Genomic DNA, 13,105 nt, shown 5'->3' with positions numbered 1-13,105 from the left:
CAGCTGACTTCCTGCCCTTTGGGCAGGGGGCTGGACTCGATGATCTCCCGAGGTCCCTTCCAGCCCTAATGTCTATGAAATCTATGAAATCTATTGCAGAGTGGAGTTCTATTTTATCTTTCCCTAGCCTGCTGTGCATTTTAATTGGTTCCAATAAAAATATTTTCATAAGTAAATTTATAATTCATTTCTTTTACTGACCAATTTTCTAGGACTCATTTGAGCAACTGTTCGTTTGTGTTTGTAAACTAATGTAATTTGATATTCTATGTTTCATTACTTGAAATTTCTAATATTTGTACTTTTTAAAAGGAAAGCCAAACAAAATTTCAATTCATATTTTTGTTTTCATCAAGCCATCACATTTTGAAATGACAACAAAAATCTTTACTGATCATGAGAAAAGTGTAGGGGATATTTAAGTTTATATTTTACTTTCCTTGTTGTCACTTACATAAACTTGATGTTTTTCTTACATGCTGTAAAGTGATTCTTTTGTTTTTCAGATATGCTTGTATCTGCAATATGTGTATGGATATATATGTTGCTCTATTGATAGTTACAACATTATAAGTAGTCAACAGTTTCAGAGTTGTACATTTAGCTTCAATAGATTATATAACTGAACTAATATTTCAGGGAAGCTGCTGAACTAACCTCTAAATTTACCAGATAATGACACAGGGAAAGATTAGATCAGAGTACCAGAAGCATGGAACATGTTATCATTATTGGGAACAGCCTGTAAATCCATAGACTCTGTGAATTGTAAATTGCTTTTGAATCTAAAAGTGTAATGAAAATTATTTGTTAAAGAACTGTAACTTCCTGTGCTGGTACTGTGCTTCTCCCCTGTGCCTCTCTAGTTGCCCAGAGCTAAGTATGATCTGATATGAGTTACTGAGACCACCGATGCTTCTTGCCTGTCACATCTTTGATGGAACTTTAACCTTGGGGGATGTTGTTAACCCCAGCTCAGTGGTATCGCATTGGATCTGATCATTAGCACAAGGTCCTTGGGGCTCCGCCTCCCCTAAGCCCCACCTAGCGCCAGCCCGTTGTAACTCCAATGTTGCATGGATGCAGTTCTTACCAGTCATCTCTCTCATTTTGTCCTACAGATTCACCGCTTCCTTGGCTCCACTCTCTGTGGCCAGACTTCCACTTTGCTCCTCCAGGTAAATAGCCTGAATTCTCTGCATCAGACCATAGGGGCAGCTCCTCGTTTGGGGGCTACCACAAGTCGTCCCTCCCAGGACCTTGATCTCTTTTGTAGCATTCCCCTGGCTGCTGGGAACTTCCTTCCAGTTCCCTTGCTGGATCGGTGTATGGGGCTTTTAGCTCTGCCCCGCTGCCTCTGCTGGCGAATTGGCATTAGCACGCACTTATAAAGCATGTCCATTCTGGCTTCTTGTCCTTTTCTCATCTCCTTTTCCCGGTTGGCTGCTGGTAAGCCTTGCAGTGTGGCGAGCCTGCTGCCACGGCCATGCTCCCGCAGCTTGGTGTGCTGTGGTACTGCCAGCAGGGCCTGTAGCACAGCGATTGCTCCATTGCCACTCCACTCCTGTGGCTCAGCATGTTGTGGGGCTGGAGGTAGGCTCTGCGGTGCAGCGGTCCTGCTGTTGCTGTCACGTTCCTGCAGGGCCGCCAGTAGGGTCCGTGGCACAGTGATTCTGCCGCTACCGCCATGCTCTTGCGGCTTGGCATGCTGTGGTGCTGCTGGCTGAAGCAGGGGCATGGGGATTCTGCCGTTGCTGCTGGGCTCCTCTGGCTCGGCGATTTCACCACCCTTGCCACAAGAACACTCTGGGAATGGGAAGCCTCTCATCAGTACTATGATTTAGAGATGATTACCTAATGATCTGAATGTGAGTGGTATTGTATTTATGCTGATACCACAATTACTCTATCTTCCAACACTTTTGATGACTTTTACCTGTCTACCCTTGCATCTGTGTTTTCTCATGCATTTGTGGCTTTGCTAACATTTTTTTTGCAAGAAGAGCATCGTTAAACTGTTTTGTTTTCTGAGAAAAACTCTGGTTTGGATACTCTTTTGTTGGTAATGGTTCATCTGCTTATAACAGGATTTTACTGGTGGAAAATGCATATGGGTAAGAAATAGGTGTCTATGTTGTCATTCTTACTATTGTGGAAAGGATTTTTTGGAGGAAGAAGGTTTTTCAGTGTTTCCTAAGAGGGTCAGCCTCTGAATTGCCCCAGTTTATCTCTGGAAGTTTATTCCGTGAGTTTATTCCCTTTATCAAAAGGATTTTGTCCCAGCTCTCACATACTTTATCTTGATATCTGTGGGTTCTATTGTCCCAGAGGAATGAAACTGTTTTGGTGGATAACAGATTAAAATTTAGCTTTTCATATACCTAGAGCTTGATCCATTTATTTCTTTGAAGATTAGGATCAAGGCCTTGAACTAGCAACTAAAATTGTCTGGGTGCCAGCACTGGGGGCTTGAGCACAGCCTGACATGTTCATAGCACTCTGCAGCCTACAGAACAGCAAATGCCTAACACTAATCCACCCTGATTTATACCTAAAGATAAGTGGGACCACATCATGTCTGCTCTCAAGTTGTCCCCCTGGATCCCATTCCTTTTAGAATCTAGGTCAACACTATCCTTCTTATTATAAAAAAACAAACATGGGCTAGATTCTGCTCATAGTTACACCAATCTGTTAATCTGATAACTCAGATTAATGATATCAGACTTAAACTCCATGTTTCTCTTACTTCCAAACTTATTTATATATGCTTTTAATAATAGAACAACGAACACGAAGAGCTGTAAACTACTTCATTGTCTGTCAGTTTTTTTCCATAATATGACCCCACATTACAAGAGAAAAATTGGGGCTTTATCTAGCCAAAAATTAGGGGAAAGGACTGCAATTACCACACATTCCCCACATTTATACATACACTTACCAGGTTGAGAACTACAAACGTTATAAGTAGCTTGATTCAGGATGAACTGTGAAAAAATGTTTTATTTCTACAGCAGCTAGAGCATCTGCATGTTATTTACAGAGCAACTGTGTCACAAACATGTTATTTCAGGCATCAATACTTTGTCCCTAATCACCTCTAATTTATGCAATGAAAAAGGGTATCTTCCAAAGAGATAAAGCCATCCATTTTTATGGCCACTTACAGTATGAGCATAGCACACAGTCTTTGGATTTTATGTTATCCCTTATTCTGCAACAGGGAATGATACATACATAGAAAGCAGCAGCTTTTCAAATCTCCCCAATTCTTTAATATAACATCATCTCACTCTTTTGCACTTCTGTTCCATACAGAATGGAATTTCAGCAATATAATGTTGATTATTACACACAGCCCTGAGCAACTCATGAATACAGTGACATCAGCAAGTGACATTTCATTCTGTCATACTGAGTGACAGAAAGACAGCAGACTGCATAAAGAAAAGGTCCATGGCTGGTTTATATCTGTGCAATGTCCTGTGGAATAAAGAACTGGATTGGATGGTAATGCATGCATGAACAAAATAATAAAGACAGCTAAATACGAGCGATGGACAAAGTGGGGACATAAAGCAGCTCTCTAAAACTGATTCAGCGACTTTTCAAGTAAGAACAGAACCAAAATCTCTTTTCACTGTATTATGGCATGCTAATGGAAGGAACTGTTTAATACAGGAATTTGAGTTAAAAAAGAATTACATGATGGTTCTGCATGTATTCAATAACTTAGGGAATAGGCTTTGGCTAGAAGTTCAGACAGTACAGCAACATAAGTGAAGCAAACATAGCGTATATAATGCACTATTATAAAGGAAAAGACTACTCGGAAGCCCTATTGCTGATTCATTAAAAAGCATAGTTTAAGAACAGGTAGGTAAAATAAACAATAAAAATGAAACTATGTAAAGACAGTGCACTAATACACCATAATATACCATAGTGCGTCTCATTCTTTTAGCATTTACACCAGTTTAGCAGCATTAACCTCAATAATCTTGGTTTATGAAGAAAACCCAACCGCATGTGTGCTTTGTTTGGGGGGGGGGGAATCTAAGCTCATCAACTAGAAACCTATTTTATGCTTTCTCCCTCAGTCCTAGAAATTTACTTAGTCTGACATCTAGTGTCAAAAACAGACCAGGCTTCAGGCTCTAAATGTTATCCATAAATACAGGCTGGTGTTATTAAAGCTTTTTGTTTAATCATGTGTCAGTGTTTTTGCACAGACAGAAATGGCAGGGGGGATTCTAGGATGGGAGAAAACCAAAAGGACACATTTAATACCAAGGAGATGAAAAAGACTTTCTTTGAGATAAATTGCATGTATGTATAAGAGTGAGTTAAGAAGAGAAAGTAGACTGAATCTACAACAGAAATTGTTGCTAGAAACCACCAACAATGTTAAGTAAATTACAGCCAGGCTGTAAAAATGCTAATCTCTCTGGAAGCTCTAAATTAAGGCTTGAAGGATAATGAAACTGAGCTGGCTGAAGAACCATTTCAGCTCAGCCTTGAAAGAGCAGAATGTATTTGTTAGACCTTTAAAATGTTAACAAGTCAATCACAACTGTGCAACCATTTCAGCTACTTCTACAGCTTACAATTTGTAGCAAATAAAGCAAGAGACAGTAAATATTTGTCAAGCTTGACTGGACAAGCAGTCACGTTACAAAGATGTGATTACAAAGAAATAGAAAAGTCAAAAGCCTTGGCATTGTTGAGAGTTTTAGTGCTCAGAAGGTGGCTTTGCTCATAGAAGAGAGAATGAGTAACATTCCAATGGATTGAACCATGCCATATCTGTTTCCTGATACTGCAGATGAAAGAAATGGAGAATGAATTATTCAGCTACAAACAGAATATTTTTAAGGAAGTAATAAATATTTAATAAAAGAAAGCTATACTGTAAGGATTTGCGACTGCTTATATAAAAAGCACTGCTCCACTCTATCCAGTAAATGTTGTACTGGATCAGACACGATCCATCTACTGTAGTGTCCTATCTCCAACAGTAATCAGCAATAAATGTTAAGGAGGAATGGCCAAAACTGTCATAATAAACAATTATAAACTAACTTGCCCATAGAGAGAACATCTTCCTAAATAGACAGAGGTTTGCCTTTGTCTGGAACCATAAAGTCTTGTATCTTGTATAAACATGTTCTTATCCTATCTAATGGATCCATGAATATTCTTGTTATTCTTATGAATATCTAATCTTTTTTTAACCCTTGGAGACTAAACTGTTGGCCTCAGTTATAACTTTTGGAATAAACTTACAGGCTAGTTATGTTTTTTGGTAAAAATAGGCCTTTCCTTTTCCTAATTTAGGAATTAGGCGAGCGCTTCATGTCTTTCCCTAACATCTCTCCGCTCCCTCAGCCCCCAGCCAGCTTCTTCTCCACAGCCATGTTGGTGTCCCCCAGCCTTGACCCGCAATCCCCCAACCCCCTGCAAGCTCCACTTACCACTTCACAGGCTCCAGGAAGGAAAGTGAGCCTCAGACCCTGCCCTTCCCCCTCCCCCTTGGGGCAGGGCTTGGGATTTCCCACCCTTTTTTAAATCAGCTCCTGGAGGCTGGAGCTCTGCAGGCCTGCACAGCTCTTTATAAAAGCAGGAAATCCACAGGTTTCTCTTTTAACAGGTAAAATTCACTTTTTCTCTGATAAAATAGGGAAATCTGTGGCTTTCTCCATGGGAAACAGAAAACCTGGATCCCTGATTATCATTCTCTGGTCAGAGTTCCCTGTGTTTGGAATGCCCAGTGCCTTTTTGTTGATAAGTAACCTATTGACTGTCTTTTAAAGTCTGATGTAGGTAGATGGGTGTAAACCCTGAAAAGCAAACAAATTCAGTGGTTAAGAGAATTGGAAGGTTCTTAGACAAAAAGAGGAAGAAGCTATAAGGGCTGTAAGCTGAAGATTGGATCATAACTTGAACCTTAGGTTAAATGGAATCAGATCTTACACTAGTGGTGAAATCCCAGAGGAATTAAAAGAGCTTGAACATAAGTTTCACAGTTCATTTTGGGGCTTAATATGGGATAGTCTTCTGTGAGTTTAAGTGGCAATGGATATTACATAAGTTTAGGGCTATGAATATTACATGGACAAGGAGTTTTTGAACTAATTCACAGTCTTTGATGATTAAAGAACTTGTCTAAATGTCTAGATTCTACTTTTGAATTTTTTGATTGTACTAACAATCACCATGTTTCCTAACTTTAGTGACACATATTAGCTTGGCTGGAAGTCAAGACAGCTCTTTTACTAAGGATTTATTATTCTATGCTAATACCAAAATCACCTGCCCAAATTAGCATAGAACCAAAACAAAACTGGCTTTCTAACAGGATTATGATAAACCTTAAATTAGCGGGAAAGTAAGTGAAGTTTAAATTTAACGTTGTGGACATTATCTTCTAACCATCTTTACCTGGTTCCTAAAATTTCTTATTGTTTTTAAAAACTATTTTGGCATAAATAAAACTCAAATTTATAATACATCTCCAGTCTTTATTTTAGCTAAGCAAAGCAGTTTCAAAGAACAATGAGTAACATAGTAGGAGACAACTGATTAATTACATTTTGTGACCAGTCTGGGTTTTGCAATATTCCCATGAAACATTGTACAGGCAACCTTAATCGTGGAGTGCTGAACTGTAACTTAAGGATATTCTTACAGGTGTTATTTCCTAAAAGTTAGAAAATAAAAAACATCATATGAATCATACTGACATCCACCACATGGTTCATCACCAGGGTTGGAATTTTTCAGACCTACCATATAAACCTCTGCCACTTAAGGTGACTGAGTAACTTGGTAGCATTAGTGGATTCTAATCCTCTATGTGAAGGGAGGTAGGAGTGGGTGTTGTATGTATTTGCTGATGCAGGTATGGTGAGACTCAGGAATACTGAGTTCTACTCCAATCTGTAGAACAGAGTGTGCTCTAGTGGTACCTGAGCTAACTGGGTCTGCCTGGCACTACATTGCGTTGTGTAGACACACCCTGTGTTACTGCTAGCTGTTGCCTTGTGAACATTGTGGAAAACTAGTGACATAGGCATAGCAATCAAGTATTGTATTAAAAATAAGAATGGTGTCCAAAATACTTTACTTGTGTGGAATTACTATTTTGTGGTTCAGTACTTGTTGGACCGCTACAGAAATCCTTTGTTATATTAAGGTTTTTTGGAATGTATTACTTGATACAATAATACTAATTAATATGCAAAACATAAACATGTGAATAGTGTATTTCTTTCCTATTCAAAGTATACACATTTTTATTTTAACCTAACATGACTAAAATCACTACATACATTTCTTAAATTCCTTGGGACAACTTATCAGTCATCATCTAATAATTGAAACATACACATAATCCCTGTTCATGCTCACAGAAAATTCTTGTTCCTGAATACCTGTAACCACACAGCTTATGCTTTATTCACTTTTAGAGGTGCACTGATATAACTGATCCATATCAAATTGGCACTGAAAGAAGGAAAATTGCCATTACCAGCAATTGGCTTTTTTTGGCCGGTCAAGCCAATAATGTCATTCATAAATGCTGAGTGCATGCATGCAGCTGCAGCATGCACACTGCCAGGAATGTAGCTTGAAGCAGCGTCTGGCTGGTAAGTCTGTGAGGGAGAAAGGGGTGGGTGGGGAGGGAAGGGGCATGTTGGGGAAGAAGAGCGAGGCCCCCATGGTGAGGGAGGGAATGGGACTGGGGCAGGCACTGCGCAGCTGGGGTGGGGCAGGGTGGAGAGGGGCATGGGATGGAACTACAGAAAGCTCGTCTGGGAGTTAGCGGCTCCTGCTACTGTGTGCACCCCGAGGGAAGCATGAGGGGCGTGGACTTGTGTGGAGGGTGAGGGCAAGCTGCCCAGTATGTGTTCGGGGCTGGGGTCTGTGCCGGTCTCTTCCCAATGGGGGCTGCGCTTGGGGTGGGTGGAGGCGGGGCAGGTGGCGGCAGCACTGGGAGGGGATTACGGGGTGGGCTATAGCCACCCCAAATTCCTCGTAGCTCTCCATCCCAGTGCTATTGCTGCCCGCCCCACCACCGCCTGCCCCAAGTGCAGCCCCAACCCAGCCTCACCACTGGGAAGAAGCCAGCACAGCCCCTGGCCCTGAGCCTGCAGCAGGCAGCCCACCCTCGCCCCATGTACAAATCTGTGGGGGCACATGCCCCTCATGCCTCCTCCAGGGTGCATGCGGAGGTGGGAGCCACTCCTCCTCCCCGCACCACCCAGGTGAGCTGCCCACAGCTCTATCCTGCACCCCATTCCACCCTGGCTGTGCAGCACCTGCCCCTGTCCCAGCTCGACTCCCTCCCTCACTGTGGGGGCCTTGATTTGTGTCCCCAGACTCCTTCCCTCCCCCACATCCCTCTCCCCCACAGACTTACAGGCCAGATGCTGTTCTCCAAGCTGCCAGGCTGCATATCAGCTATCGGATCAGTATCGGATGATATGGCTAGTTAATAATCAGCCACTGGTATCGGCCAAAAAATCTTTATCAGTGCACACTCATTCACTTTATTTATCAAAGCATATTTATTCAAAGAATGACAATATCTTGGATAGAAGAAGAGATCTCTCTACTAAAGACAAGACGGAGTTCTATAAATATGTTGTAAAAGCAACAAGTTGCCTTATAAATACACATAAAGGCCAGGAACACTGCTGGTCCACCACTCAATAGTGAGCATGAACTATTAACAGAAGACACAAAAACAACGGAGCTGCCCAACGATTATTTTGCCTTGGCCTTCTTGAGAAAATAAACAAAGAAAAGAAAGGATGGCAGATCACTGTAAGTAAAGAACGCATCAGAGAGCTTTTGTCAAAACTGAATTAATTTATGATGGCAGAGCCTTATGAAATTCATCCCAGGATACTGGAGAAACTGACTGAAGAAATTTTTGAGTCCCTAGTAATAATATTTGCACAGTTGCAGATGACAGGTGAAGTCCCAGAGGACTGGAGAAGAGCTAACATAGTGCCCATCTTTATAAAAGTAAAAAGGAAATTTCAGAAATTACAGACTGTTTAGACTAACTTCAATACCTAGAAAATTATTAGCACAAATGATAAATCAATCAATTTGTAAAACACACAGAGAAAACAGTGGTTACTAGCAAACATGGATTTGTTAAGAACAAGTCTTGCTAAAACAACTTGATTTCCATCCTTGACAGGGTAACTAGTTTGATGAATGAGGGGGACTATAATAGATGTAATATTCCTGGACTTCAGTAAAGCTTTTGACACAATTCCACACAGAAGGTTGTCCAAGTAAACTGGAGATACGTAGGACCAACAGAATTATCGTTAGATAGATACACAACTGGTTGAGTAACTGTATAGAGAATAATTTAAATGGATTGAAGTCTAAATGTCAGGAAGTATGAAGTGGGATTCCATGAGGGGTATGTTCAGGGTCCAGTCCTATTTAAACTTATTTTTAATGACTTTGACTGCAGGAATAGAGAGCTTCCTGATCAATTGTGCAGATGACACAAAACTGGGAGGACTCTGATGAAACAGGGTTAGTGACAACAAAATGAAATTCAGCAAAGACAAATGTAAGGTGTGAAGAAAATCCAAATGCATAAATGCAGAAAGTAAGATAACTGGCCAAACAGTAGCGCTACCAAGAAGACTAAGTAAGCTATAGTGGATCACAGCTTCAATATGAATTTGTGATGCACAATGTGATGCACTGGAAAAACATGCAATTTTTGGCTGCGTTAACAGAAGTACTATATGCAAAAGATGGAAGCCACTGGTTTGCCTTCAGCTGAAGTACTAAGTCTGGCTTAGGTCTCTGCATTTTAAGAGAGTAGAGAAACTGGAGAAGATCCAGAGGCAAATAACAAGATGGTAAGGGGTTGGAAAGCAAGCCATTTGAGGAAAAGTTGAGAGAACTAGTATATCTAGTTTGAAGAAGAGGAGATTAAGGGCAGGAAGTAATAGGATCTGAAAAGCTGCCATGAAGAAGATGGAAAACAATTGGTCTCTCTTTCCACATAAGAGAGAACATGAGGCAATGGCTTTCACTGCAGGAAAGCAGATTTAAATTAAATCTTAAGAAAAATTTCCTAATTTAAGAAACAGCTGGACAATGGAAAAAGTTGCTTATAGGGAGGTTGTAGTCTTCAGGGACAGGTTGGATAAGGATCTATCTGAACTGGTTTAGAACAGGGCTGTCCAACTGGAGGCCCATGGGCTTCATGCAGTCCCCAGACTTAACCTGAGTCCTCAGGCTCCCAGCCCAGGCGCCGCTACCCACACCCAAATCCCTGCCACCTTCAAACCGCAGGTTCCTCATTCCTCTTCTCCTTTTGGGGGCAGAATGGGACAGTGGAGCTGAGGAAGCCTATGGCCAGGTGGCTGGGGAGACCCTGTGTGACATGATGAGGTGCAGGGGTACTATCCCTGCACAGTGGGGACACCCCTACTGTGCAGTGTGGTGCGGCATGTGCAGTATAGCACAGCACAGCATGTGGCCTGCATGGGATACAGCTCTGAGTGTGAGCTGCCCATGTGATGTGTGGCTGGGGAACTAGTGGCCCCAAGCCACTCGGAAGTTGGACAGCCTGGGTTCAGAAATAGCATATCCTGCATCTGTCTGGGGAGTTATACTAGTCTGAGGTTCCTTTTAACCCTCTGTTTCTCTCAAAAATGCAGGCCTTTAAGTGATTTTTTCTACAGATATGAATCCAGGATATAAAAATTACAACAATCAAAGGAAAACAGAGTGGTTTCTTAAATAGTAATGTACAACTGACATACTTCAGTGATTGTGAAAGATGCCACACTGACAATCTGGGAGAATTACATATTTTTTAAACACACAAACATCATGAGCAATACTCACAGGCAATACTTTCCTCTCAAATTGCCACAACCCTGATACCACCTTGAGGCACAAAAAGAGAATACTATCTATCTTCAAACCCATTCAGTCTGTAAACCTGCTAAGACTCCAAGAAGAATGAAAATTATGATGGTAATACGGCTAACCTGAAACCACAAACTCATATCACATAATTTACTTATAAAACAACATGCTTTGGCCACTAACTTAGACTCGATTTGAACTTGGAAGTGAGAAGAGATTTAAAAATATTAACATGATTCAGCAGCTTCTCATACTCTCTAAAGTCACTTAATGTGGCTGTTTAAGGACTGTACTGACCTTCTGTGAAAACCGATATGATTTATAAGAAGAAACTCCATGCTTTGCAGATAAGAGTCATAGTTACTACATAAATCTTACAGGTACACAAAAAAGCTAGGACCAGAACATTCATCCTTCATAAGAAAAACAAAAGCCCTCAGCTTCTATTGGCAGTAACTGGTCCATCGTTGTCTCTGAACCGAACCACTGCAAGATAAACTGGTCATGTATTGCACTATGCCCATAACCTGAACTGAAAAGGTAGCTCAACCTCCAATTGATTTTTTTTTTAAGTGGCTCAACAGTTTGCAAAGATGACTTTTCCCCTTATAGAAATCACACCAATCCTACAGTTTTGCCATTCAAGTCAGGCAATGACAATTTCTAAATCTTGTAACTCTAAGCAACCACTTTGACTTTACTTACCATCTTTACGAGCATTTAACCCTGCCAGTCTGCATTTAGATGATGACTTTAAAATACTTACAAATGATGCCACAACCTTTGCTGGTTTAACACTTACCAACTGTGGCAGAAGCTGATGATAACAGAGACTTGCCCCATGATCCCCAAGCTCCCCATCCACTTCCTTTAGAAGAGGAGTCCAAATCCTAAAGTAAAATATATTCATTTTACTGTTAGCAACTTGAATTATGCAAAGGTAAGAGTTAGGAACATGTGTTAGGAAATATTAGGAAACAAAATTCCAAAATTTAATGCATGGTGACATGAGCAAAACCAGGCTGTGGCATTGTTTACAAGGTTTTTTAAATTAACAATAAAGCCTTTGTGAAAAAATATTTTACTGATGGTAGTATCTTTTTCAAGCTCACACTGAAGAGTAGTAGCCTGATTCCGGGGAAAGATAATCTAGGAAAACTACTACAAAATAGATATTCATTATGACCGGTACCTTTATGATGATTACTTAATTCACTTTTGGAATCCTGTCTCAGTTTAATCTTCTCCAAACTAAATCCCACTTCTTTCAATCTTTCCTTATATTCCATGTTTTCTAGATTCTGAATCAATTTTTTTGCTCTCTGCTGGACCCTTTCCAAACTGTCCACATCTTTCTTTAGGAGCAGCGTCCAAAACAGGACACAGTACTTCAGATGAAGCCTCATCAATGCATTTGATAGTTCCTAAGCATAGTACTTTGCACTTGTCTTTGGTGAATTTTATACTAGTTATTTCAGTCCCTTTTTCCAATTTATCATAGTCATTTTAAATTCTAATCATGTCCTCTAAAGTGTCTGCTACCCCAAATTGTGTATGTGTATTGTCCTTTGAATGGCATTTTTAATACAGATTAGTGGTGAAAATCTCAGCTTCTGTGGCAGGTTAGATGGCTCCACAGAATGCCATCTAATTAAAATAAGTTGTGATGTCTAAAATAAAGCCCAATATCAGACTATTTTCAGTGCTTGACATTTTAAACAGTTGCCTTGTTAGAACTGTGCACCATTTCTTTATAACACAGCTTCAACATGTACTGGACTCATGTCAGGAAAACACTGAACAAGCTGGGAAGCTGGGTGACAGGGACCACGAGCTGATCACCTTCACCATCCACCATAAAGCTGGCAAGTCAGTCAGCAACACAGAAGTCCTTGACTTCAGAAAAGCCGACTTTGACAAGCTCAAGAGGCTTGTCAGTGAGGCCCTAAGGGACCATGACCCCAGGGGGAGGAGAGTTCAGGAAGAGTGGTTGCTCCTTAAGGGAGCGATCCTCAATGCACAAGCTACCGTATTTTTCGGACCATAAGACGCACCTGACCATAAGACACACCCAGTTTTTATGGCAGGAGAGACTATGTGTGCCGGTGGCCGGCCATTTTTATTGCCGGCTCCTGGCCACCGGCATGGGCGCCGGCTTCCGGTGTAAACAAGCAGCGGATGT

At 41.0% G+C, this 13,105-nt stretch overlaps 1 protein-coding gene across 7 annotated transcripts in view; it reads right to left on the bottom strand.

The window, feature by feature from the left end:
- Positions 1-13,105, bottom strand: part of FAM114A1 (family with sequence similarity 114 member A1) — a 69,592-nt gene that overhangs the window by 42,460 nt on the left and 14,027 nt on the right. For all 7 annotated transcript variants that reach the window (XM_019553210.1, XM_019553205.1, XM_019553206.1 and 4 more), the window contains one exon: positions 11,726-11,813. In XM_019553210.1, the coding sequence (XP_019408755.1) occupies positions 11,726-11,813 (88 nt within the window). The remainder of the gene's footprint in view (positions 1-11,725; positions 11,814-13,105) is intronic.

Source organism: Crocodylus porosus, unplaced genomic scaffold (genome assembly GCF_001723895.1).
Source record: "Crocodylus porosus isolate Cpor-Errol unplaced genomic scaffold, CroPor_comp1, whole genome shotgun sequence".
Taxonomy (NCBI): domain Eukaryota; kingdom Metazoa; phylum Chordata; order Crocodylia; family Crocodylidae; genus Crocodylus; species Crocodylus porosus.
The sequence above is the reverse complement of the archived record's forward strand: the minus strand, read 5'-3'. Positions and strand labels throughout refer to the sequence as shown.